This window comes from Phyllosticta citribraziliensis (assembly GCF_038025025.1).
Source record: "Phyllosticta citribraziliensis strain CPC 17464 chromosome Unknown J3D65scaffold_3, whole genome shotgun sequence".
In the NCBI taxonomy this organism is placed as follows: domain Eukaryota; kingdom Fungi; phylum Ascomycota; class Dothideomycetes; order Botryosphaeriales; family Phyllostictaceae; genus Phyllosticta; species Phyllosticta citribraziliensis.
The window spans coordinates 1756315-1781808 of record NW_027117340.1 but is presented as its reverse complement, the minus strand read 5'-3'; the positions used below and the strand labels follow the sequence as shown (position 1 = coordinate 1781808).

Genomic DNA, 25494 nt, shown 5'->3' with positions numbered 1-25494 from the left:
CCGGACAAGCGAACACCAACAGACTGGACTCGACGTCAATCAATTGCATCACAGCCATGACTTCGCGCCGCATCGCAACGAACGAGAAGACGCTGCTCGACCAAGACGATGGCGCCGTCGCTGCGTCCTCGAGCTCTGACAGCAGCATCGCTCCGGCCGTCCCCGCGTGCGTTTCCATTGTTCATTTACTTTTCTCGTGACTGCGTGGCACCCGTCCGTCTCATCAAGACGTGCGCCAACGCAACAACACAAGCGCCCGACGTGCTGACATGGCCCAGGTCCGTCATTATCAAGCTACTAGGCTTTACTCTCGCCATGATTGCATTGCCAATCGGCTCGTATTTCCTGACCGTCAACACGATCTTCGGAGGTGTGTTGCCACCTCTTGTTTTCCGTCATCTCTGCTGTGCTTATTTCATCAGGAAACTCAACTCTGGCGGGAGGCCTTGCAGCCGTCATGGCCAACGTCGTACTCATCGCCTACGTCGTCGTCGCCTTCAAGGAGGATCAATCAGAAAGATTGGAAGCAGAGTCCAAGGAGAAAAAGTCAAGATAGTTGCAGAAGCACTGAGGTCACCACAAAAGCCAGTGGCGCAATAAGCGTATATACCTAGGAAAATACGTGACTGCTTCTATTGGCCGAAGCGGAAATCGCTACTTCAGCCCATAACCCATCAAGCTGGCAGAAAACGGGACAATAGAGCACACATCCCAGAGCAATCCTTCCTTCGAAATTTGACAATAAAAAGCGGGGAATCTGTTAGAACCAAATACGCCTGCTCCGAAATGCAAACCCAAAATTCCAAATCATTATACAGCCGCGGGCTGGATTTCATTATTCCTCGGCGGCAAAACGCGAGGCCGCTGCGAACCAGCCAGGGCTCAGTTTTCCTACTCTTTGCTGAATCGGCGCTTGAACCAACTCTTTCTCTTTTCTGGCGGCGGAGGCGGGTGAGCTGATACTTCTTGGCGTGAGACGGGTCCGTTGGTGTTGACGTGAGGGCTGATGGGCTGCTCAGGCGGGCCATCGCCCATGCGTGCCATGTGACTGTAGCCGTTTGGCGGTGCGTGGGCCATGGTCGGAGGATAGTAGACGCCATTGCCTCCAACGGGCGGCGCACCGTAACTGGCCTGGTTTCCGTAGTCGTAGTCGTCGACGGCGGGGGCTCCTCCAAACCCTTGAAAAGCGAAGGCTTCATGCGGGTCTTTCACGGGCGGTACTGGACCCCTCTCTATGGAGCTATTCTCGCTGCTTGGGTCTGTTGAGTTGGGCCAGTGCTCTCCGCTGCTATTAGACAAGCCCGTGTTCACAGTGTCGCGTGAGTGTTGGTAGGCATGGCCAGGATAGAGGCCTTGGCCGGGCATGGGCTGCCGCGGGTAGTCGGGCGCAACCATGCGCTGGCCATAGCGGTTGCGGGGCGGCCCTTGAACAGGAGCTGGCGACCATGGGTCGTTGATGCGGGCAGCAGGAGCAGGAGCACTGCCGTAGAAACCAGCGCGAGAGCCATTGTTGACGTTATAGCGGTGCGGATCGTAGCCTGGTAACGAGAACCAAAATTAGCACCTCGGTTGATCAACGATTTGGGTGGGTCGGCGCCAAGACGGGAGGGGGCAGCCCAAAGGGCCAGTGCAGGGCAGCGATCTCCCGAGCATTTCGAACAAAGGGATGGAGGCAGCAGAATGCAGAGCAAAAGAGACAAAGACAAGAACGCACCTCCTCCGTGGTAGCTGCTCCGACGGCTCGTGTAACCGCTGAATTCGGGGTTGGAGGACTCTGCTTGCTGTCAGCGCCGGTCGCCTTGATGTGGCGTAGATAGGCCGCAAGCTGTTGCCTGATGACTATCGCAACACGTACGTTTGTATTCTCCATCAATCTGCTGCTCAAACTTGCGGATCGTGTCGAGCGGACGCTCCCAGCGAGAACGGGTAGGGTTGGATAGATCGGGATCGGCTGGTGTTTGTGTTAGAAGAAAAAGATGAAACGGTCCGGTCGCAGAGAACTCACAAATTGGATTCCCGTGCTCGTCCTTGTGCTGGATGGCGCGGAGTGAGCCCAATGTGGCGGCCTCGAGCTGCTGAGCGACTGCAGAAGAGTTGTGTCAGTGTTGGTCGGGCGGGCGCAAAAGCTGGGGGTGGAGAGTGCACTGACTGGGCTGGGCTTCCTCCATGGCAGCGTTGGGGTTGGCCTTGGTGTTGCCGCTCAAGTGACGTTTGTGCTTTTCGGCGGGCGTCTCGCGCAAGTCCCTGATCTTGGGGCGCTTGACGTTGTCGGATTTGGAGTCATGGCTCTTATCACTCTTTTCGCTTTTGAAGCTAAAGCCGCTCTTGGACCGCGGTCGCTGATGTTGGTGGCGGGCGTCCATTGTGCGTCCGGTCGTCAGGGCTGTGTCCCGGCGAAGGCCCGAAAGATGGGGAATTATGGGTCGGTGGACGGTGTGGGCTCTGGATTAATCAAAAGGGTCGCAGGAAAAGGGTAATACGGGCAGCTATCATGCACCAAGCGAGCGGCGGGCGCAGTGTGAGCCCTGGACGGTGCAGATGCGGCGTGGCAGCTGGGGGCCGGAGCACAGAGAAGTTCGAATGGTGGAGGTGATGGACGATAGCTGGACAACGAAGGAACAGGTAGCTGGACGGGAGGAAGAAAAAGGGAATGATGACGGGCAGGCCACAATAAGTTGGAGGTTGGCTTTTACTCAAGGAAGGGCGCGGGAGGAGGAGCTAGTTAATGATTGGAGGGCATGGAGGACGCGGCGGGCGGGCATCGAGAGTGCAACTCGACGGACATGAATCTGGGGAGGGGACGGACATGGAGGGGAGGGAAGCACAGCCTCCACACGACCTGATCGTGTTACCGGCCACGTCTCGACTGCGTTGTCGTGGTGCGGTGGTGATGCCCGAATTCCTTCGAAGCGAAGTCTTACGTCGTCTGCATTCCTCGACATCATCACATATCTCTTCAGTTCCTGTCTACAACCGAATACCTCTCTCTGGTCCAGTGCACCCTGATGACGACGGCACCGTCCCCGCATCCACTCGACCTCATCCATCCAAACCCTGCCTGTTCTCGCTGCCCTCGTCGGCGTCCTCGTCGGCGCCCTCGTCCGCCCGCAACCGTCGGCCCAGCATCGCAACCGTCTGCCATTATTGCCTCGCGGCGCGTGCCACACGACTCGTGTTAGTCTCTCGGCCGCTCAGCTGTGCCTGCATCTGCCAACCCACCATGCTTCCGCGCGCTCCCGTACCATGCAGGTCATGTCTCTTCTACCCGACACTGCAAGGGTGTCTAGCTGCAGCCAGTTTCAGCGAACAGCGCGTGCTTCATGGCAGTTTTATCAGGATGCTCCCTCCTCGACCTGTCCTCCAAATCTCCTGCTCACAATTTTCCATTCGCCGACATGTCGACTTTGCGATCCGGTCCGTTTGCTTCCATGCCGCCGTTGGCACCTCTGGGATGCAACGCCCGTCGGAAACAATTCCAGAATCCTCTACGCACCTCGAACAAAAAAGCCTCTGCGCATCACTGAAAACGCCGACCGCTTGACCGCCTGTGCTGTTGCTCCAACCAACCCCAACCAGCCAGGATCCCGACCGGACTCCCGTATCCCCCGAACATGCTCTAGCTCGACACACAGCACCAGCACCAGGCACGCTTCTCGGCGCTGCGCTTGACGGCATCCAAGACCGACAAGATGTGCCTTGGCCTTCGGCTCGTCGTGGCAGGGCATTGAGATTTTTTCTTCTTCTGCCATCTCGCACCATTGACCGGCAAGTTTTGGTGTTGCGCTCTTCCGTTCAGGAAGATAGCAAAGCCCTTGTCCTTCGCCAACCAAGGCCCTCAACTTCTCCCTCTGGCTGCTCACCTCAGTCGACCGGCGCGCTTCCCGCGGCGGGCCCTGCCGCTACTCACGCCACCGCTAGCTCTGAAGCCATCTCGTCAAGCTCTGCGCTCCCTGGCAACACCCAAGGCTTGGGTAAAAAGCCGTGGCACACGTAGCCGCAGCCTCTTTCCACATGCTAGGCGATCAAATGCTGCTTGGCTCACAAAGTCTTTTTTTTTTTTTTTTTTTTTTTTTCACTCGAGTCGACCTGTCCCCGTCGTCTGATTTGTCAAGTGACATGCATTGTCGCTTTATCAATCTACCTAGCTCAGACCCTTCAGCCTCACAGGTATGCCGTTCCCTAATTCTTTTCACCCAAGGAATCCCATCACGCTTCTCGTCTCCCTGACCCAGTTTCTGCCTTCATGCCTGGTACCGGACACGGCCACAACCCCTGTCCTCGCGCCGGCGCCGCCGCAGCCAACGGCTCTGTCCGTCCTGCGCCACCATCTCCCCACCGCACCGCACCGCACCACACCACCATCCGCCACGAACACCATCTCCTCTCTGCAGTCATCACCACGCACGCCACGCCCCGCTCCGTCCAGGGCCCGAGCGACGAGTGACGACTGGAGATGCGTGCCGGACCGCCGAGAGGACGCGTCGTCGTCATCATCGCCATCACCAGCCAGCCCCAAGTCTATCTGTGGAAGCAGTCCCAAGCACGCCTAGACCACGCGCTTGGACCTGATCTACAGTGTTTCGCTGCCCTCGCCATACGCCTGTCTGGCGTCTATCTTGTGCTCCTCGTTCGCTTGATGGCTTTTGTCCGTTCCGACGACCGCTCTTGTCTGCTGCTGCTGCTGCTGGCCCTGCTGCGCCCTGGTCTGGCTGCATCCGTGTGGTCTTCGGCAGCTCGGCAGTTCGACGTTCCATCCATGGATGCGGTTCCCGGCTCCAATCACGGTTGACGCAACAGTGGACGAAGCATTTTCGTCGTCCAAGCTTTTGACGTGAGAAAGCTTTTGACTTTTGGTCAAATTACCGGCACGAACGCGACGTGGTTGGCTGTCGTGGCCAGCCAGGACTGCCGCTTCCCACTCAATGCCGATTAATCAACATTTGCCACCGTCCCGTTCAATCGAACTCCCAACGCGCTACCGCTCGCGCCAATCCCGCGGAAGGCGAAAGAAAACAGGCCAATCGTTGGAGCTCGAGAACGCGTCACTGCACTGGCGTGGCGGCCGCGCGACATGTTCGATGGTCATGGCTGGATCTGCGTGTTGCGCGGCTAGCAGTGGAGACGGACGCTCAAGAGTGGAGATGTGATCGGCGGGCGTGGCTGAGGTGTTTGCGTACACTGACAGCAGAGCAAAACACATGCGGACCTCCTCGAACAAGAAAGCCGAAGTGGAGAGTGGGAAGGTAAGGTAAGGTTGTATGGATGTTGAACGTGATTAGTATCGACGTTGAACATGACTAGTCTCATGGAAAACTCCGCTATGTGCCTGTGTCGGCGGCCATCGGTTCACTCAACAATGACAAACCTTGATGTATGTGTTTTGTTGCTAGACGGGGATGTTCGATTGAGAGGTAGGTCTGTGGTGCATGACCACGGGTATTCAATTCAACCCGATTCCTCATCGAGAACAAGCTCTTCTTCTGTGTGTCACTCCCGTCAATTCGATTGCCCACATTCTTGTGCCGCCGCGCTCTTTGCGGCTGCGAAAGCGGCACATGGGTAGACGTACAGGCAGTCCCAACGGAGGGGACAGGCAGGCAGGCAGACAGACCCTGAGGCGATCTCCACGGCCGACGCGAGTCGAAGGATCCACGCAAAGATGCACGACCCTCCTTCCATCGCGCCGAGTATCAAAAATAGAGTGCTGACCTGCCTTGCCTCGCCTCGCCTTGCCTTACGCGCGGTAGTTGGGGACTGCACCTGCACCTGCAGCACAGACAGCCGGAGACACTCGTCAAATGCAGGGTCACTGTAGTAGCAGCTAGTGTGTAGGTAGACGGTAGTTGGTTGGATTGTTTGCATTGTTTGCATTGGCTGGTGTCAACAATTACATTGAATGAGAAGTGAAATAGAACGAAGATGACCGAGTGGTAGTATCGAAACCAGAAGTAATAGAATTTCCCCATGCTGGTGGATGCGTCGAAAGACGCTTTAAAACGACAAGCTATCTCCAACTGATGACACGCCTTGACTCCGTCTGCAATTGGTATTCAGAGCTGCTCCCGTTCCAAAAGTCACCTTACAAGAGAAAAAGTACGAAGAGAAAATTCGAAGATGATTATGAGCATCCAAAAACCAGAAGAAATGTAATTGTCCCATCCAGGTGGATGCGTCGAAAGACGCTGCAAAATGACTAGCTAATCCCAACTGATGACATGCCTTGACTCCGTCTGCGATTTGTACAGGAATTTTAGAGCTCCTCCCATTCCATCGATGCAACGGCGCTGTCTTCGCCAGCGACGGGGGGGCGTCCGGGATTGCCAATGCCACCGCGTGGAGGGGGATTGGCTTTGGCTGCGGCGGCGGCAGCCTCTTCGTCTGAGCGGATCTGGACGGTGTTGAGGAAGCGCAGCGTCGGGAACCAGCGAATGACTTCTTCGTGCCAGTTCGGGACAGCTTGCTCGAGGGGGTTTGTCGACAGGATGAGGTGGTCGAGCTTGCGGAGCTTTCGTCTGAGCGGGTCCAGATCGGCGAGTTGTGAGATGTTGTTGTTGGACAGGTCGAGGTTCTTGAGGTCGGGAAGGGTGGCCGCTAATGAGCTGATGACCTTGAGGTCTGAGAGTTGGTTGTTTTGCAGCAGGATGCTCTGAATCGCTTCCCTCTTTTCCGTGGCCGTCTTGAATTGCTTGTCGAGTGTCTTCATCAAGGCCGGGAAGCATTTGTTGGTCGTGGACGCCGTGTTGAAAATGCCCAGGTTGACGAGGTCGGGATCTTGGCCAATGGCACTGAGGTCGAGCAGTTTGTTTTCGGTAGAGTAACGGCGGTCGAGCACCTTGAGGAATACAGCCATGAGCTCTGCGCTGCTGCTTCCGGGTTGCTCTGGCTCCCGGTCGGGGCTGTCTTTGTCCGCAGGCACAATCTTCAATGGCTTGCCGGCAAATATCCAGCCGTCCAGTCGCCGGAGGTAAGACGATTCCAAGCTTGTGACGGTGACGAGGAGCGAGTCCAGGCTTTCGGTGATGTATCGCTTGATCTTGACAGGCTCCGGCGGAGCGACGCCCCTGCTCTTTGCATTCTTTTGCATGTTGAATGTCACCTTCTTCTCGAGGAAGGCGACGAGAGAGCCGACTCCGCCATCTTCGTTGATTGAGGCCTTGCTTGCTTTGAAACCAGTGATTCTGAACTGGACTTTAATTGTGGAGGCCGGAGATTGTGCGGGTCGCGAAGATCTGGCTATTGAGGAGGCGCCATTGTTTGTCTGTTTGGAAAGCTCGCGCTGCAGAGCGTTGGTGTTGACGGTTGGTCGGCCATTGGACCGCGAAGGGCCGCCACGCGAGCTGGCCTTGCCGATTCTGTTGGTGTTCTGAGGGCGAGCGTCCATGGAGATGTCGCCGTCGCGATCGGTGCGCGCAGCGCCAGGGCGTCGCTTGGAGCCGCGGCTCGAGGTCTTGTTGTCGCGCTTCATGGTGTTCGAAGAACGAGGTGGTGGGGAGGTTTGTTCGGGTGAGAAGGCTCGAGAGGTGGCGTTTGAGAGCGGTGGGTTCGGCGAGCGTGTAGCGTTGAACGGGCAGTAGATGGCTGAAGCGTGGTGTTGGAGTGAGGTGAAGAAGAGAGAAGAAAGAAAAGTCGAACGGCGCGAGGGAGCGACGCGGCTTAAAGGGCCACAGGGCGGGCAAGGTGTGGGACCGAACGGAAGTCACAGTCGTTGGGTTTGCGCATGCCTCAGCCCTACGCAGCTGTACCACGATAGCTCGCTGCGGTGTTGGGGTGCACTGTACCAAGGTCTGACGGCCAGGCGAACCAAGGTCGAGCGCAGTGAGGGAGGAGAAGAAAGAAGGGAATGAAGCAAGACGTCGTGGGTCTTTGTTTGAGTCGTTGGTTACAAACCAGTCAGGGCTGCAGCAGCCCACCTCAGGCAGACAGGCAGGCAGGCATCCAGGCATCAGCCAGTCAGCCACCTGCACGCTCGGCTACTTGTGGCGGTGCGGGTGGCGCACACCTTGACCCCGCAACCCACGGCCACGTCTTTCGCTGCGACACCAAACTTCCACGTCGCGATGGTCGCCTCAACGCGCAATCCTCTGCTGTTCAGTACTCGACCACGGTCAGCTCAATCCACTTACTTCGACCACCAGCCTATTTTTGGAGCCATGCTGTCTCTCAATCTGCCGTGGACCCCTGAGCCACTCATCGAGTTTTGAGCGGGTAATGGATCCACAACCAGTCATCGACCCTCAACCAGTCAAGGAGCCCTGAACCAGTCACGACCTGAACCAGTCACGAAACCCTGAACCACTTGAATTTCAAGCCATGTGATTCCCCCTTGCTTTCGAAACTGATGCCTCGACCTTGGTCCCTGACATTTACTCGAAAAAACATTGGAGCCAGAATGGAGACCATGGTCCATCTTTCGCGCCACTCTTCCTCCTCACGGAATGGACACACCGGTATCATCGACCGACTCTGGTAGCCTAGTCGAGCTCTTAAGTAATTGACCCTTTGGTATGGGCACGGATATCCCAACGCTTCAATGCTCATGGCGCAGATACAGGAGAAGATTCGCGTGGAAAATAGTTTGTTTGACCCTCCTAGCTCTACAGAACGTAGATTCTGGGTGGTTCTCCCGCGGGCGGCTTGTGCTTGCCTTGCGCAACACGTCTATTATGAACAGCATAGATTACAACTTGCAAAACGGCAAACATCATTCCCACCACAACCATGATGATCTGAGTCCTCAACCCATTATGATAACTAGGAATCGTCAACAAAAGCACGAGGGATGATGAGGAAATCCACTCACAAGGGGGTATCGTCTCCTCGGTAATACTGCGTCCCAACCATCAAGCCACTTATGGAGAGCATGACCCACATTCTGATTGATACGAGTTAGCGCTGTCAGACTCAGGATGAAGCTACCTTCAGACCGAAAAATACTTACGCAATGCTGATGCTTCTTTCACCAGGCTCTCGGCAGTTGAGTTGCACCCAAGAGTTGTGGACTGGGTGGTATCCCACTGCAAAGCTGTTGACAGCTGTCCATAGACCCCAACGTGACCACTTTCCGACATGAGGATGCGCCTGGCGGGCCACGACTAGGACGACCAAATAACAAAAGTGCGCACCAATCACCGAGAAGCCGCGTTTGTTAAATCGGTCGCTAATGTAGGCGAATATGAAGACAACGACGAGCGCGAGAGACGCTCCCACAGCAGCGAGGGCGTTCGCCGCAATGCGATCGAACCCGAGATGCCTGGGTCCAAATTGTGAGTATCGAATATTGAAGCCCTCGAAAAGCGTGGGGATATGCTCACATGATGATTGTCGGGGTGTAGGTCGTTAAGGGGCTCCAAGTGGAGAACACCGCAAAACTGCTGAGGAAGTGTGGCCATCGTTTCCAGTGCAGAATGGTCTTCCACACGAGTTTTGGTGGAATTCGCATGCCTTGAGCACCACCACGTCTCTCTTCATCATCCAATTCCAGACGTTTTTGCAGTATTTCTCTCTCAGAACCCTTGAAGCGGATTATTCCCGGGCTCAGGAGCGGGTCAGGTGTGTCAGGAGAGCCAGGCAGGAGGAAGAGCAGTGATAACCCGACGAAAATTGTGAAAACACCCTCAACTGTCAAGAGTTCCCTGTCAGTGGCATGCCCGGAGCTGTTGCCTCAACGAAGACAAAGGGGAACGTACTCAGAAATAGCCACTGCCAACCCTTCATCCCGTGCTCGCCCTTGAGCTTCAGGATGCCTGACGCTAGGATGGGACTCAGAGCGTTACCGCTGAACATGCCGAAGAAGCTGCTCTGCTGTCAAACCACGGACCTTTCGAACCGAGCGAGAACTGGGAGCATACAAGACGGCGATACGCCTGGCGAGTTCTCGCCTGGTATACCACGTCGACAGCGTATAGCACGCGCCTGGGATATAGCCGGCCTCGGCCAGCCCGAGCATCATGCGCGAGGCCAGAAAGCCCTTCTTGTCGACAAGGAAGACCTGCATGGTCGCAACGAACCCGAACAGCATTACTTGTCCAGATATGTACTTGCGCGGACCAATCTTTTTTTGACGTCATGTCAGAATCTCCTTTTTCTTCATATCAGGGCTGCTCACCCGTTGCAAGAGCATGTTCGATGGAATCTCGAGGAGTACGATCCCGAGAAACATGAGCTGGTTACCGAGATTAATTGTGTCCTGGTTGACCTTGATGTCCTTTGCAAATCCGCCGGTAAGAGCGCTTGCCAAGTTCATGCGATCGAGTTGAAAGACGAGTAGTCCTAGATACAAGAGCGGTAGCACGGAGCTGTCGATTCTGCAAACACACGGCCAGTCAGCAAGACAGTCCAGTGCAACAAATCGACGCGATCCTGTCGACAGACTTTCGTCGCGCTCGAGTTTCTTCTTGTTCCGTCCAGTCAGGCTCAGAGATTGGCGACTCCTGTCCTGAGAAGTCGATAAACTGTAAGTCTTCCGGCTTCCCCATCTTGACGTCCGCGGTTGGTTGAAGGCGTATTCGCGAGGTGGGCAGAATGCTAAAACTTGGGTTCGGATGTGAGGCTAGGGCATATTAACTACCAATTGCCCTGCAGGTACATGTCTTCCCAAAGCGCGTCTCCCAAAAACTCTAGTTCGTCATGCCCCTCGTGTGCCGCGCTCTTGGAACATCACGCCATAGCTCCCATTTGTCCATACATCTGGACATTTATGTCTGCCCAGGAATCCTTCCAGTGATGCAACAGGGAGTGGAAGCAGGTCTGATTGAGAAAATCGAGGATCAACATGGCGCAATACGGCGCAACTTGGCGGACCAAAAACAAATCTCATGAGGCCTGGAAGATGGAATATCTGTCTGCAGCTTGATTCTGCACAATGCCCTCTCCAACAGTTGGACTTCCACGTTGTTCACCCGCCATGTCGGGCTTGCAGGGATATTCTAGTTAGCCCCGCGGTTCGACGTCTATACCGCTGAGCACGCCATATTTCACCATCGTGCCAAGTCCCTTCTGAGTTTATCGGGATTTGAACTTATCGACCCCGAACGGCGTCGAAAATCGGCCATTTTCGGCAAGTCCTTTTGAGCACTCGCGACGTGCCATCAACAAGAAGCTGTCTAGCATTGCGACTGTTAATATCCTGCATTGGCTGGGTTGTCTCCACACCTGTCCCCACAAATGCCGCACAAGCCCGCCGAGCAAGGGTAGAATAGTCAAGCCCGAGCTTCGAGGACCGGAAGGAAGCTTGTGTGGAGCCGTCAACCTTGGTCGAATCACTTCGACTTTATGACCCCGCCCACCTGCTTTATCAAACGGCATCTCCTTAGTCCCTCATTCCTACACAACATTTCGTTCTCGCAAATCTCTGCGAGCTCACTGCTTCTCAAATGGCGCCCGCAAAGCGCGTAGCAGTCATAGGTGCTGGCCCAGCCGGCGCGATAGCAATCGACGCACTCGCGAAAGAGAGGACATTTGACATCGTCAGGGTTTTTGAGCGCCGTGAAGCTCCTGGAGGCTGCTGGTAGGCCACTCTCAAGTTTTTTTTCACGCAATACCCCGGACTCGCGATGCATCGGAGCGCAGAAAGCTTTCGAGCTATCCTTGCATATGGCACTTGAGAGCATGTGAGCGCTTTGATGCATCTGGGAGTATATCGCAGGGAGCACTCCGAAATCTTTTCCTCTTCAATCGCTCAATCATGACCAGCTCGTCTGACTACGACGCAGGCTCGGCGAGACAAAACCACCACCAATTCTTCAACCAACTGAAATCCCCCTGCTAGGCTCCCGGACAGCAGACCCGCCTTTGCCTACAATTCCCTCTCACCTCCCAGCTCAGACCCCTAAGTCATCAACGCCTCGCTACTCCGAGTCAACTGTCTACCCCTATCTCGAAACCAATGTCGACTTCGTTCCTATGGAATTTACCCAAGAACCCTTTCCCAACCAGCTGTCTGAGTGGGCCAAGAATGTCTATGGCGAAGACGCACCCTGGCGGCACTGGACCCTCGTTTTGGAGTACGTTCGATCGCTGGTCGAGCGCAATGGATACCAGGACCTCGTCAGCTACAACACCACCGTCGAGAGAGCCGAAAAGGTAGATATCGGAGGCGGCCGTGGCGAGGAATGGAAATTGACCCTGCGTAAAGACGGCGAAAAGACGGATTATTGGTGGGAGGAGCGCTTCGACGCTGTGGTCGTTGCTTCAGGCCACTACAGTGTGCCGTACATCCCTTTTGCCCCAGGACTCTCTGAGCTTGCAAATGCTTGGCCTGGAAGCGTCATCCACAGCAAGCACTTCCGCGGCCGGGACGCATACAAGGGCAAGAAGGTTGTCGTGGTTGGTGCGTCTGTCTCGGCCGCGGACATTGCCTACGACCTGACCGCGACCGCCCAAAAACCAATTCATGCCGTCGTCGTCGGTCACAATTTCAACGGCTACTTTGGCGACGAAGCCTTCAATCACCCTCTAATACGTAGAGTCCCCTCCATCACCCGAGTAGAGCCCGAAACGCGCACGGTATTCTTTCAGGACGGCTCATCCGTCTCTGGCGTCGACAACATCATCTTCGGCACAGGATATACCTGGACGCTCCCATTCTTCCAGCAGCCCTCCACCACTCCCCAGAATCCGAAGAAGCCAGTTCCGACGCCCAGAAACAACCGCATCCCAAATCTGTACCTCCACACGATCTACACGCCCGACCCATCCATCGTCTTCGTAGGTGCCGTAAACGCTGGTCTGACCTTCAAGATTTTCGAATACCAGGCCGTTCTCGCGGCTCGCCTCCTCGCAGGACGCGTCAAGAACTTGCCCTCAGTCCAGGAGCAGGAGCGCTGGGAGAAGGACCGTATCGCTCAACGCGGCGATGGTCCCAAGTTCAACCTTGTTTTTCCGGACTTTAAAGAGTACATGGAGACCATCAGGGAGCTGACGGGCCCACCGACGGAGGATGGCAAGGGGAGAGCGTTGCCGCCATTTGATCAAGTTTGGTTTGACAGATTCATGGCGGGCCACGAGAGGCGAAAGGATATGTGGAGGAAATTTAACGCGAAGGCGAGAGAGGCGTTGGAGGCCAAAGCGGCGGAAAAAGTAGTCGTGAGTGCGAGGCTGTAATCTCAATGTCCGAGCGGTGATTTGGGAGCGAGGAAGAACGAGGCAAGTTTTTCCTGCTATATTCAATTGTATGGTACTCTCCACTTGTGACAGTCTTCAATCAGCGCAACACTCATTCTACAGTCCTCTTGGTTTTACGGCGCCGGTGGAGTCCCAGGCTCTTGACGATGGGAGGCTTTCAAACGGAAGAAAGTACGCAAACTTGGCTTTTTCATGCCACAATTGTCGCTCCTAGGGCTGTGACCAGATCGTTAGACACCGCGAAGTTCCAAGACATTCTAACCAACTTCGTCCTCGGATACTACCTGGTTGTCTGAGGGGCGAAGAGGTCAGGCTACGCGAAGATCAGCAAGGGGTGCTTACCTGAAACCTGCTCTTTTCGGTTAGTGGTACAGGCAGACACTAACGGATCTTGGAAGTTTGCGGGCACCTGAAGGCATATGGACACGCATTCCACCAGCCACCAAGGAAGTGCTTGAATGGGGTTCATCGATGAACAAGGCAGGTCGAAGGTGTGCGTAAGGGCTCTTTGCTGGCGCCACCAGCGTGGTTGCGCTAGGCCATATTGGGGTAGCCTGCTAACCACCTGCGCCTGCCGGTCAGGTAGCGAAATCGTGGCACGCACACAGCAAACACTTGCGCTTTCATCCCTCCATTTTCTGTTCTCGGGGATCCGGCTACTAAGAGCTCTAAAGCTCACTCCCTGCTGCGAGAAGCTTGAATGCATCCTGTCCGCACTCTTTATTGCATGGATGCTGCCGCTGTTTCACGAGTGTCACCAATTTTGGCGCCGAAGCTAGGTCTTTCCGAGACTTTCTTCGATTTCTGAAATCAACTCTTCATTAAATTCTTCCTATTGGCTACTCGCAGTTGCAACTCGCACATTCTTCAATCAATTATTCGGCGGCGTCGAAAAGAAATCATCACGCAGACTCCACCTTCTCCACTGACTGCTGCACCACAGTCTTGCCATCCTTTGTTCCTTCAATCTCGTCGACAAACCTCGTTTCGGGCACAAAGCCAGGACTCTTCCAGGCTCGATCAACCTTCTCGTACAGCTCGTCTACCTGCTCCAAACTCAAGCCCTTGGTCTCGTAGATGCATGCCCAGACGAAGATGATGCATATGAAGCAACATGTCCTTTCAAATATTAGCGTTATCCTCAGTGGTTGGTTGAAAATGACTCACCCCCACACGAAAAACACCTTCGCCCCCATGTTTGCGTTTCCAGGCCCATCATCGACCATGTACGGTGTCGAGTACGCAATGGCCCAATTCAGCAGCCAGTTGGACGCGGTCGTCATACTCAGTGACTTGGCACGAACCTTGAGCGGGAAAATTTCTCCAGTGACCACCCACGCTAGGTCTGGGGTTAGCAAGAGCCGGAGTTGTAAGAGGAGGACTTACCAGCTGGGCCCCAGCTGCACGCGAAGAAGAAGATGTAGAAGCAGACAAACGAGATCATTGCCTTTTGCGCCGGCCGATCCGTCGTCTTGGCCACAGTCCCGGTTATGGCCACCACAAATTGGCAGAATGCCATTCCTATGGCGCCCATGAGGAGCAGTTTACGCCGACCCCACGACTCAATCATCCAAAGGCCAGGCAAAGTCGTGGCTACGTTGATGCACGATGTAATCATGGTGATGGTGAAGGGGTTGTCGAAGCCCGCATTCTTGAAGAACGACGTTCCGTAGTAGAAGATGAAATTGACACCTATGGCTGTCAGTCTTCGCCACATGCTATTGCGGATTACGTACCGGTCAGCTGCTGCAACGCCTGAAGCGCACAGCCTGTCGCGAGACGCACGCCGAGATTTCCGCGGCAGCAGTCAATGTAAGTGGCCCGGCCAAGCGACATTTCGTACATGTGGTTCGCATGAATTTCGGCCAGCTCGTCGTTGATCGCAGGATGGCTAACAGGCAAACGGCGCAGTTTCCCCAGGGATTTCGCGGCCTCTGGGTAGTTGTCTCTTTTGATCAAGTATCTCGGAGTTTCGGGGAGGAAAATCAAGCCGCCAACCAGAATAATGGCCCATGCAAATCTAACCACCATTAGTGTCTGAAATTTTCGAACTGCAACAGGCGAGTAATACTGTACAGCTATGGGAATCCGATAAGACCCAGAATCGTTTCTATTCTTGGTTGCATTGTCCACGATTGCGGCAAGGAGAAGACCAATGGTGATGGCGAGTTGGTAGCATCCTGAGAAGCATTCAGCAACGTCATCAATGGGGAAGTATAGTATTGCTCACCGACAATTGATCCACGGATCCATTTTGGTGAAGTTTCGGATTGATACAGTGGGACTACAAAGGTCAGCTTCAATCCGTCATGCTCGCCAGTTTTACTTGCTCAAGGCACTGATCAGACCGACACCGTATCCAGCAAAGAATCGACCAGCGACAAAAAGCGGGATTGCCGTAGCGGCAGTCTGTTCCAATCAGCCAAGTTCCTGCACTCCACACGAGTACCCACCTGAAACGCAACTCCCACGCAGAATATGCCGGTAGAAACCATCAGTCCCATTCTCCTACCAAGATGATCACCCATTGGAGCTGCCGTCAGCGCGCCGAAGAAGGTTCCAGCCGAGAGAATCGACACGATTTCCGAATGCTGGCTCGACGTCACGTCAGGCTCTCCCTTGGAGTTGATGTGCCCGGTCGTGAACTCTTTCTTCCAATAATCCATCGCCAGTATGCCTCCTATGGTTCCCGTGTCATAGCTATGGATTTGATTAGGATATAGATCGCGTGCCTAGAAGAGTTCCGTGTCATACCCGAAGAGTACGCCCCCGAAGGCCACGAATGTGCCGATGACGATGGCGGGCAGGGCCGAGCCTTCGACATCTGTGGGCCTTTTGAATAGTGGCATGGCTGCAGAAAGGGATGTGAGTGTGAGTCCAGTGCGTGATTCTGTGGTTCCAGGCAGTCGACTAGTCAATAATCCACAGTGTTACTCCCGCCGGCGCAGGAGTTCAACAAACGAGACTGGCAACAAAGTCTTCTATACCGTTTATGGCAGGGGCACGCTTATTATAGCGGCCCGGAACAGACACGTGGTATTGATTAGATACGGCAGGCACTAACGATCATCATCTACGGCTGATCCTTCAAACTTCTCTCACAATCCAATCCAACCATCGCCAACCCAAGGGGCAGGGTTTCAGGCGTCGAAAATTGACAAATCTAGGCTAGCTGCGGGGAACCCGCAAACTGACCCAAACTATACTTGTGCTCCTGTGAGGCTCTTGTGCTGATGATTGAACGCCAAAGCAGGCCAGAACGACGCCGCGGGGAAATGGCGTCCGTCAAGATTTTTGCTTTTGCGGGGATGCACAGGTGTTTTTTGGACAAGGTTTGGAGCGTTGCTGTTTTAGGTGGTATTTTTGCTGCAGCGGCGCCGGAAGGCTGACATCTGATGGAAGTCTATTGCAGCTGTTGCATTTGTTGGGAGCAACAAGACTGGAATTTGGAAACGAGAGGAGCAATCGAACACTGCTGACGCGCGTGCAGAAATACTCTAACAGGTCTAGGAAGTCCGAGCCACAAAGCAGTTTGACGGAACCACTTGCCAAACTCACGACAAGTTGAAGTCACGATACCAACGTGCATCCCGGCAAAAGCTCGACCGGACCGAGCATGGATGATCCCTTCGCTATGCAGACTACCCAGCATAAAGCGGAAGATAGCAGCCTCTTACAAGATCACGAAGACGACTGGAGAAGAGCTCGCAATCTAGGAGTTGTCCTGTTTATGCGAACATCCATATCATTCTAATCATCTGCCTCCCCACACGCAGAGGCGCCCGGAAGAATCCATCCACGATTCGATCAAGCTCTTTCCAGAAGGCATCCAGGACCAGGGGCTCGGCTCTCTCCAGGTCCACGGTGTCGAGCTTGCTCTCGACCGTCTTTGTCGCTCGCTTTATCACTTGTCCTTCCCGTCTCTCTTCAAACCACCAGCCCACCACGTCACAGTATCAATCAAGATTTCTGCGTGTCCAATCCCAAGAGCCGGACGCCGTATCGCCAAACCTTAACCTTCTCCCTGGACACGACGCAGATCCATGCAGTTCAACCCCGCGGGGCCCCGCGACAACGAGAGACAACCAACCTGAGTGATGTGCACAGGGATTCTGCCACCCGCTCGTCGACGGCAGCCCGCGCCCACCATCAACGACAAGTCTTCCACCAGTAACGCCCTGTGATACCTTGACTTTCTGCAACTCGACTCGAGCGCACACTTGCAGCTTCTTCCCTTCTTTCGGCCGGTCCACGCGGTTGCGGGAATTGGCAGCCAACCACGGCCGCCGTCCGCAAAGTTTACGAATCGCAGGGCGTTTAGCCATACTTCAGTGCTACTGTGCCTCTTGCGCAGATGCGAGCGGCATGTGTCCGATGTCGGCGGAAATGCGCGAGATGGGTGGGCTGATGTGATCTTGGTCGTCTTGTTGAGGCGGAGAATTTTCCGATGATGCAGAAACGGGTGATGAATTTCTCCCAGAGCAGCGGTGGTGGACGACTGCTCTCGGAGCACTGTGCGCTTCATCTGAGGTAACACCGACAGTCCATACGTTCTTTCAGACGCGCTTCTCCGCCCAGCAGTTCACTCCGCAATCGGATTGCTTGTCGAAATTGAGGTAAATCACCCATGATTGCAGTGTCGAACACTTCCAACGATGCTGTCTTCAGTATCACCTTTTCAATCTTCTGAGCATGTAACATCAAGACCACAGTGTCACATCTTCTTCAGTTTACGAAAGCAATGTCTTGACTAACCAGTAGAATTTATTTCTAGACTTACCTGTTGCAGAATCTTTGGAATCTATAAGCTCCAGCCACGCGCATAGCGAGCACTGAAAGCTGTGGCAGTTACTGCAGCTGGAACGTTTCAAACAGCGCGGATCGGATCAGGACAACTTCACCGTCGCGGTTGCGAGCATACCGGCTGCCGCGGCCCTCGAACCAGCGATGGGCCTCCTCGTCACCAAACTCCTGTGCGATGAAGAGCAGCTGCGCCGTCGACAGCGGCTGCTCTCGCGCCGGCATCTCAACTGGACGCTGAACCGCCTCGACCTCTACGGGCTGCTCGACGGCCGCAAGCTCTACGGGCGAGGGTGACCGCCTCCGCTGTTGCCGCTGTTGCCGTTGCTGCTGCTGGAGTTGCTGCTGCTGGAGTTGCTGCTGCCGCTGTTGTTGAAAATGCTCTAGCATATCCCGCTGCTGTTGCTGTTGCCGGCGTCTAAGATCTCCACGGATTACCATGCAATACTCACCTTCGGGCGTGCGCACCATCATGGACCTACGGCCTGCAAGCCACAGTTGCGCTGCCAGCTCGCCGAAGAGTCGGTGCACAATGGCAACTTGCTGTGGGGAAAGCGGACCTTCAACCAACATGGTGTGGATCTGGTGTCCCGCGAAGCGTTCGATGTCGGCGTTGGTGAACGGAGGAAGCAGAACTTCTTCGTCCCAGATGCCGGATCCGTCCTCGGAAGAGCTGTAGCTGGAAGCGCTCAGGTCTGAGTCACTCTCCGAAAAGCTATCCTCGTTGCTCTCGACGTCGGCATCATAGTTCTCCTGTGGCTGTTGATGTTGTCGCTGTCTCTGTTGCTGCTGCTGCTGCTGCTGCTGCTGCACCGCAGCAACTCGTCTCAGCTCATCGAACATTTCGCCCCGCACGTTGTGTATCTCACCTTCGTTGTCACGGACAAACATGTGCCCGCGGCCCTCGCTCCAGAGCTGGGCTTCGTGGTCGCCAAAAAGGTGGCGAATCGCGGCGAGCTCCTCTTGGTTCACCATGATTTCGGTTTTGGGGAGGGAGAGAATATGGGAGTGTTTTGGAAATTGAGTGATGAGTTGCTGATGGATCCGTTTTATACGGGACAAAAGAGTCATTGTTCAACAACACACCTTCGTAAGTTCACAACATGCATTGTTTGAATGACATTCAAGCCTCGTTAAATTCTGCCTTTCTCATTTCCTTTGTTCATTCAGTGCATTGAGCTCTGTCCACACTTCTACAGCTAATCCCTCCGCACCGTGCTTCCTTTTTGCAACCTTTTCGATTATATTGAACAGATCATATATCCTTGCCTTCAGATCGAATGGTCCCAGTGTCTCGTCTCTTTCCGTACAATGATGTTTCCATGGAGGTGGCAAAATGGTTTGCTCTTTGAAAGATCCCGGTCTCTGGTCGTCTATAAGGACGCCAGCGCAGTGGGTGTCGAAAGAAATGAGACTTCCTAGCAATATGAATGCGCTCAGGGAGAATTCATTTACTACCACAGCTGCAATTCAGAAGTAATAATCTGCTATTACAGTCACGCTTAGGGAGCATCCATTTACTGCTACAGTCGCGCTTAGGAAGCATTCATGCGCTGCTGCAGCCAGACCCAGGGTGTCTCGTTTCGTTCTACACCCACTGTGCCAGGAAATCGATGAAGCGGACTAGATAGGAAAGCCCAAAGAAAATCCAAAGGTCAAAAATGGTGATCGTCGCCCCCCTACATGGACAATTCTTTTTGCATGGCAGTCTTGTAATTCCAAGGACAAGTGGACATCGCCTTTTCCATCCAGTCGGCCAGCGATAGACATTTGAGGGTCCCCACGCGGGACGATGAGCCAGCGGCCTTTGGTCTAGCTCGTTTGGATAGAGCACATGTGTCGTATGTTGTAATCCTGTCGGTCCTTTGGTGGCGTAGAGGTGCAAAGTCTGCTCCTTTCCGCGTCGTCGTTGATTATTGTCCGCAACGCGTAATGTCAGATGGTTTGTAGGATCTCCACTTGTGTGTAGCAGATTTCTGTCACACCGAGATTCAGCACCGGCTTAGGGGATGTGAGCTCAATTTACCTACATCAGAGTCACTTTGGTAAAGTGACGCAGGTCACGCTCAGCAGTGAATGCATCAGCGATCATGGTAAGAGTTCTCTTCCGTTCGGCAATTTTCGGATCAGTTCTGAAAATCGTCACGTCGTCGATGATGTCTCCGGACTTAATCGGCATGATGTTGGTGTGTCGAATTTCTCTTGTTCAGGGGTAATAGTGCACTGGATTCAGGGGTGGTTTCTCTGACTACCACCCGTTTTCTGTCAGTATTTTCGATCAGGAGCATGTCTAGTGAGCGAGCTGTTCTTACCAGAACGTGCTGTTGATTCTCGCAGGCTAGTTGTGTGCGTTTTTTCCTGGTCTGAGGAACTCAATCACAACCGTCCCAGAGTTTCCTTAAGTACACAATGCGTTGATGCCCCACTGATGCTCGAGTCTCCTCTCAATAATGGGAATTGTATGTAAGACACAGTAGAGAGACGTATCAGAGTGCTTCTGCTGACTTGCCAAGCGTTGACCATGATATCTTCGTTTTGAACTGAGACAGAAAGATCGAACAGACACATGGGCTGCTATGACGCGCGGGGGATTCGAAAACTCGATTCTATCTTGGCAGGGTCATGCTTGGGCCAGGGGTAATTGATGCCAAAGAGAATTATGTCCCGTGGCACAGGGTCTGCATTCAAAGACAATTCATGCACTGCGAAGACAGAGCTAAGAAGCTGTCGTCCATCACCGCAGCTAGACTCGGGTGTTTTCGTTTCTCGAGGAACTTGGTGCACAGGGAATTCTCAGTGTCAACCAACAGCCTTTGTCTCGCCCAACAATGACATTGTTCAAGGAAAGCGGACGCCAGAGTCATCCAACAAAGCCTGAAATCTCGTCGCCACTGTCCCAAAGACAATAGACAATTAAAATCAAGACTTCTTTCACTTGAGACAGTCTCCCAAAATAGCAATTTCAGGGTCATGCTCACAGTCCCCATTGTCTACATTAAAACTGCCCTTCCTTCCTCTTCGCTGTAGAATCAACAAGACTACGTACGCCTACCTCCTACCGCCTAACAAACCCCGTAAATCGAACCGAGGAATACTTGCTGGGCAGCTATATTTTAAATCCGCATCGCTCACACGAACCAAAATCGATACACTGACATTTGGAAAGATAGCAACTCATTCCGAAAATGCCTCCTCGCAAGCCCAAGACATTCCAGCAAGCACGCGCAACTGTCACCAAAAAGCAAATGGCAAAACTGACTAACGCGGTAAGTACATCCCCCCCTGCTCCATGTAGTCTTTCACTAACATCTCGCACCAGAAAGTTTCTCGCGCCATGGTAGTAAACAAACAGGAAGTCCAGCGCCGCAAGCTGGAAAAGGCAGAAAAGGAAGAAAAGAAGAAGCAAGCGCGCGAGCAAGCAGAGGCATCTGCGGTGGTCGGCGATAGCCACGCTTCTTCTACGACGAAGCGCGCACGCGAGGAATCTGACGCCGGTCCAAAGTCGCCTTCACCAGTGGAGAACCTGGATGACATGTTTCCCAGGGCCCCCGACGCGGAACCAAAGACCAAGAAGCGCCGCGTTTCTGGTGGTTCTAAGAAGACGGAGGAGACGGAGAAGACAGTCGAGGAGCCGGCAAAGGTGCCTGACACCGCGAGCGAGGCTGTTGAGGAAACAGAGAAAGAGAGTCGTTCATCTGCCACTGACGACAGCGCCGCCAAAACCGACTCCCCAAGTTGCGAAAAACCAGTTGCAAACGCCGCCGACGAGCCCGATGCCGTTGCAAACGCTTCAGAGAGCAACACCACCGCGGCTGCAAATCCCTCCTCCTCCCAAGCGACTCCTAAGGCATCTCCGATACCTCTCCGACGTATACGCATCCCAGCCAAAACGAATAGCGCCCTAATGCCCTCGCCATCGCGCCGCAAACGGCCGGCACCTAGCCCGATCACGCCAGGCCGCGCGCCGCTGCCGACGACCGTCAAGACGCGCATGGGCGAGCTGATTGAGCTGGGTCCTGTGTCGTCTGCTGAATCGTCCCCTGGCGCCTCAAGTCCGAGGAACGATATTGAGGGTGATGGACCGAGCCGGTTGGCGTACGTGCCGAACCAGGCGCAGAAGAGGGTGTCGCGCATGAACAAGTTGATTGCTCAGTCGAGGAGATCGTATGGTAAGAAGGGAGCTGGGTGGGGACAGGGAGGGACGAGGGCTGGGTAGACCCGTTGACATCAAGGCTGCGTGGTAGGATGGTAAGTACGGACAAAAGTGGGGTTTGCGGTCACCAAACCTGTCTGCGTAAGTCGAATGAGTGGGATATTGGTAGTGGTGTAGTGAAAATTTCCCTGCTTCAGCAGAGCTTTTATTTGGATTCTCATCTCGGTCCCTGATCTTTTCTGTGACGCCTGCAAATGGCCCGCCTCATGACCATGAATCTTTATTTAACCTCTTCAGAGACTCCAGAACGACCCGATTTCTCTCAACCATCCAGAATGCCACTCTCCTTGAGACTCCTAAACAACTCTGGCTCCAAGAACTTGCCAACGGCCACATCTTCAGCCAAACCCTTGCGCCGGCGAGTCTTGAGGACAAAGTCGCGCGCAGTTGCTTGAGCAGCGGCCGGTTCAAGCGGGCGCAGACGCACGTCGCGGTCAAGGGGGTCGCCGGGAACGACGGACCATCGGTCAAAGACGAGGGAGACGGTAGCTTGGCCTTGTGTGTGTATCTGATGAGGAGTCAGTATTGTTCAAGAAGTAGAAGGAGGGAACATACTCTCAAGTCCGTCTCAAAGCCGAACGAGTCAATGACCGGCAGCAATCCCTTGACCTTGTATAGAGGCGTTCCGGCAATGGGCCCGTCTTGCAGAACGTGTCCGCGTCGCCGCGCCAATACTGTGTACAGACTGCTCACCGCGTCTGCCGGGCCAATCATGTTGCACGCATACACTGGCTCCATGAGACGCGGACTTGCCATCAAGAATGCGCTGTAGCAAGCGCGTCGTGCTGTTGGAATGACTTGGCCACCGCCACGGAAGATGGGCTCAGGCGCCAGGCTGACATCTGTGAGGCGGAACTTGGCATTGCGGATGGGCTCCTCACATAGAGGTCCCTCACGTGTTGCCCAGCTAAAGCCCTGGCGGATAGTGTCCCTCACTGAGCGAAGAAGCTTTTGATCCACGTCCGAGGGCAGCGTGTCGTTTTGGAGAATGTTGGGGCCTTGGTCGTCGGGTCCAAAGGCCCAAATGTTGCGCGAGGCGAGGAGGTCGTAGCCGTAATTTTCCTCGAAAAACTTGCCCACTACGCGGACCGGGTCCTTGATGTTGACGCGGCCGGATTCAATGTCTTCAGCGATGCCTTGGTCAAGCGGCTCCGCGACCATAGTGAGCTTGTTCTTCTTGTTGGGCGTCAGTGCATAGCATTTGATCGCCGATGTCTCGACGACCGTCTCACAGAAACGCGTCACCGGATCCGACACTTTGATTTCCATGTCTGCGTATAGTCGCCGCAAGTCGTGCAGCACACAATCCATGTACAGTTCACCGGTACCGAGCATGATGTGCTCTCCAGACTCTTCTACTTTGGTGGTTATGAGAGGATATGACTTGTTGATTTTGCGGAGACCCTCGAGCATTTTAGGGAGCTCTGAAGGGTTGACGGGCTCGACGGCGACCTTGAAGACGGATTCGAAGAAGTGTTTGACGGGGCAGAAAATATAGGCGTCATCGTCTGACGGTAGCTTTGGTGGAACGATTGTTGCGGATTTGACAATGCTGTTGTCAACGCCACCAAGAAGGACCCAGCTTCCTGCCGGGATACCGCTCACAGGAACGTTGTATCGTGATTCGGCGATCCAGACGTCGCTGATGGTGGCGTTCACCATGTCTTCCTCATCTTCAATGGTGTAGCCTTCGCCGAGAACTCTTACTTGGTCACCAGGCTTTGCGATACCGCTGAGGACGCGGCCAAAAGAATGGAACGTCTTCGCATCGGTCGTGTTGAAAAGCTTGGTGACGTGAACAACTAGAGGGCCGTCCTGGTCACACTTCTTGAGAGATTCGGCCGTCTCGGTGTCCAGGGGACCAGTGTAGTACCTTTCCAGATATCTCTGTGATCCTTCGATTGGAGAGGGTACGTGCCGAACGACCATGTCCACAAAGCCACCCGAAGTGCCAAAGAACTGCTCGCACGCTAATTTGAGCAATTCTCTAGCATCAGTTCTTAGCTGCGAGGGCTTGAGTTGAATTCCTAGACTGGCCAGCGTCTCCTTCAGATCCTCGGGACTTTCGCTAATGGTGTGCGAGAAGAGCTTGTAAATGGGCTCAAGGATCCAATGCACAAATGACCGTTTTGCTCCTTCTTGCAGCGGCTTTCTGGAGAATTTACGACTTCTGGGGTTGAAATAAATGTCGCCCCACAGCCTCTTGCTAAAGTCGTCCGAGTTGATGCCGGAGTCGGGGTAGCTGTCGGAGTACATTTTAGCGAATGACGGCAGGGTAAACGACCAGCCAAGCGTGCTGCAAGAAAATGCAACATTGCCCTTTTCAGGGCTGAGACGGTATTTTTCGCCTTGACCGGGAATGGTGCTCTCGATGACGGTGTTGACCTCTTCAATTACATGTTTCAGCTTGAAGTAGGCGTCGGCCGGAGGAAGCTTCAGTTCCAAGATCAGACGATCCATCTTGCTGACGACCAGAGTCAGGGCCACGCCCTCCAAGACTGCGTGCTTGATAATCTCCTCCGTGTTGACCTGAACGCCCTCTACCACGTCGACGACCAAGACAACGCCATCTGCCAAGCGCAAAGAGGCCGCGACTTCGTCCACAAAGTTGACGTGGCCCGGGGTATCCATAATGTTGAAAAGATGCGACTTGCCCTTGGCGCTCTGCAACACCAAGCTCATAGGGGCCGCCTTTATCGAAACGCCGCGTTGCCGCTCCAGAATGTGAGTGTCGGTATATCTCAATTGCTCGTCCCGACTCCTGCCTGCCCTCTTGTCCAGCCTGTCTTGAATCTCATGCGTCTCCATGACCAACATGTCCATGAACGCAGTCTTTCCGTGGTGCAAATGTCCAGCAAGAACGACGTTCCGCACTTGGTCCGGGTAGTTCATGAGGTCCGTTTGGAAGTCGCGCGCAAATCGCACCGGCGGCAGGTCTGCCTCTTCGACTGTAAATTTCTTTTGCACCACCGGCTCGACAATGGGCTGCGTCAAGGGCTGCGCGTCCTCCTCTTGAACCAAAGTCTCGACATCTGCACCGTATACTTGTTGCGCCGACGGGTAGTACTGCTTGTCTTCGTGTAGGATTACGGCATTCGATGGGCCCTCATCGTCGACTTCCATGAGCTGCTGGTCATTGACGGGCTCGTCATCTTCGGGCTCGTCATCGTAAACGTAGGCGTCGGCGGCGGGCGCGCCATTGTCGGATTCTTCTTCGGACTCGGCCTCGCCGATGAAGTTGCCAAACCTTGGAAATCAGCTTGAGATCATGTGCGTAGAGAGGCAAAACATACTCGTCGTAGAGGTCATCCATGGCGATGAGGGCGTAAAATTGGAGATGTTGGTTGACGTAAAAGAGA

The 25494-nt window shown here is 54.3% G+C and overlaps 9 protein-coding genes across 9 annotated transcripts; 3 read left to right on the top strand and 6 right to left on the bottom strand.

Moving 5' to 3' along the window:
- Window positions 1-2: 2 nt before the first annotated feature.
- J3D65DRAFT_617223 (vacuolar ATPase assembly integral membrane protein VMA21) lies at window positions 3-794 on the top strand. Its single transcript, XM_066799535.1, has 3 exons — window positions 3-166; window positions 279-370; window positions 423-794. Exons 1-3 carry the CDS (start codon window positions 57-59, stop codon window positions 554-556), a joined length of 336 nt encoding a protein of 111 aa, XP_066657960.1. The 5' UTR covers window positions 3-56; the 3' UTR covers window positions 557-794.
- Window positions 548-2680, bottom strand: J3D65DRAFT_617219 (uncharacterized protein). Its single transcript, XM_066799534.1, has 5 exons — window positions 2150-2680; window positions 2006-2083; window positions 1856-1951; window positions 1715-1774; window positions 548-1538 (listed from the first exon to the last, which is right to left on the bottom strand). Exons 1-5 carry the CDS (start codon window positions 2361-2363, stop codon window positions 892-894), a joined length of 1095 nt encoding a protein of 364 aa, XP_066657959.1. The 5' UTR covers window positions 2364-2680; the 3' UTR covers window positions 548-891.
- A 3162-nt stretch (window positions 2681-5842) lies between these two features.
- Window positions 5843-7872, bottom strand: J3D65DRAFT_617212 (uncharacterized protein). The gene has a single exon (XM_066799533.1). The coding sequence runs from the start codon at window positions 7463-7465 to the stop codon at window positions 6251-6253; it is 1215 nt and encodes a 404-aa protein (XP_066657958.1). The 5' UTR covers window positions 7466-7872; the 3' UTR covers window positions 5843-6250.
- A 722-nt stretch (window positions 7873-8594) lies between these two features.
- On the bottom strand, window positions 8595-10475 carry J3D65DRAFT_644778 (inner membrane transporter yfaV; the record flags this gene model as incomplete). Its single annotated transcript, XM_066802173.1, has 8 exons — window positions 8595-8751; window positions 8801-8872; window positions 8939-9250; window positions 9312-9618; window positions 9687-9793; window positions 9849-10051; window positions 10106-10304; window positions 10372-10475. The coding sequence occupies 8 exons, from the start codon at window positions 10473-10475 to the stop codon at window positions 8595-8597; spliced, it is 1461 nt and encodes a 486-aa protein (XP_066657957.1).
- A 460-nt stretch (window positions 10476-10935) lies between these two features.
- On the top strand, window positions 10936-13168 carry J3D65DRAFT_263275 (uncharacterized protein). Its single transcript, XM_066794904.1, has 2 exons — window positions 10936-11506; window positions 11712-13168. Exons 1-2 carry the CDS (start codon window positions 11373-11375, stop codon window positions 13099-13101), a joined length of 1524 nt encoding a protein of 507 aa, XP_066657956.1. The 5' UTR covers window positions 10936-11372; the 3' UTR covers window positions 13102-13168.
- Window positions 13169-13960: 792 nt separating this feature from the next.
- On the bottom strand, window positions 13961-15971 carry J3D65DRAFT_692199 (general substrate transporter; the record flags this gene model as incomplete). The annotated part of the gene is made up of 9 exons (XM_066803935.1): window positions 13961-14241; window positions 14290-14461; window positions 14509-14814; window positions 14859-15142; window positions 15194-15302; window positions 15353-15406; window positions 15453-15531; window positions 15576-15822; window positions 15877-15971. 9 exons carry the CDS (start codon window positions 15969-15971, stop codon window positions 14025-14027), a joined length of 1563 nt encoding a protein of 520 aa, XP_066657955.1. The 3' UTR covers window positions 13961-14024.
- A 1999-nt stretch (window positions 15972-17970) lies between these two features.
- On the bottom strand, window positions 17971-18929 carry J3D65DRAFT_692195 (uncharacterized protein; the record flags this gene model as incomplete). The annotated part of the gene is made up of 1 exon (XM_066803934.1): window positions 17971-18929. The coding sequence occupies exon 1, from the start codon at window positions 18895-18897 to the stop codon at window positions 17971-17973; it is 927 nt and encodes a 308-aa protein (XP_066657954.1). The 5' UTR covers window positions 18898-18929.
- Window positions 18930-21107: 2178 nt separating this feature from the next.
- J3D65DRAFT_675196 (uncharacterized protein) lies at window positions 21108-22232 on the top strand (the record flags this gene model as incomplete). The annotated part of the gene is made up of 2 exons (XM_066803567.1): window positions 21108-21188; window positions 21242-22232. The coding sequence occupies 2 exons, from the start codon at window positions 21108-21110 to the stop codon at window positions 22136-22138; spliced, it is 978 nt and encodes a 325-aa protein (XP_066657953.1). The 3' UTR covers window positions 22139-22232.
- On the bottom strand, window positions 22217-25484 carry J3D65DRAFT_567534 (elongation factor 2). Its single transcript, XM_066797611.1, has 3 exons — window positions 25429-25484; window positions 22691-25382; window positions 22217-22643 (listed from the first exon to the last, which is right to left on the bottom strand). The coding sequence occupies exons 1-3, from the start codon at window positions 25446-25448 to the stop codon at window positions 22398-22400; spliced, it is 2958 nt and encodes a 985-aa protein (XP_066657952.1). The 5' UTR covers window positions 25449-25484; the 3' UTR covers window positions 22217-22397.
- Window positions 25485-25494: the final 10 nt, after the last annotated feature.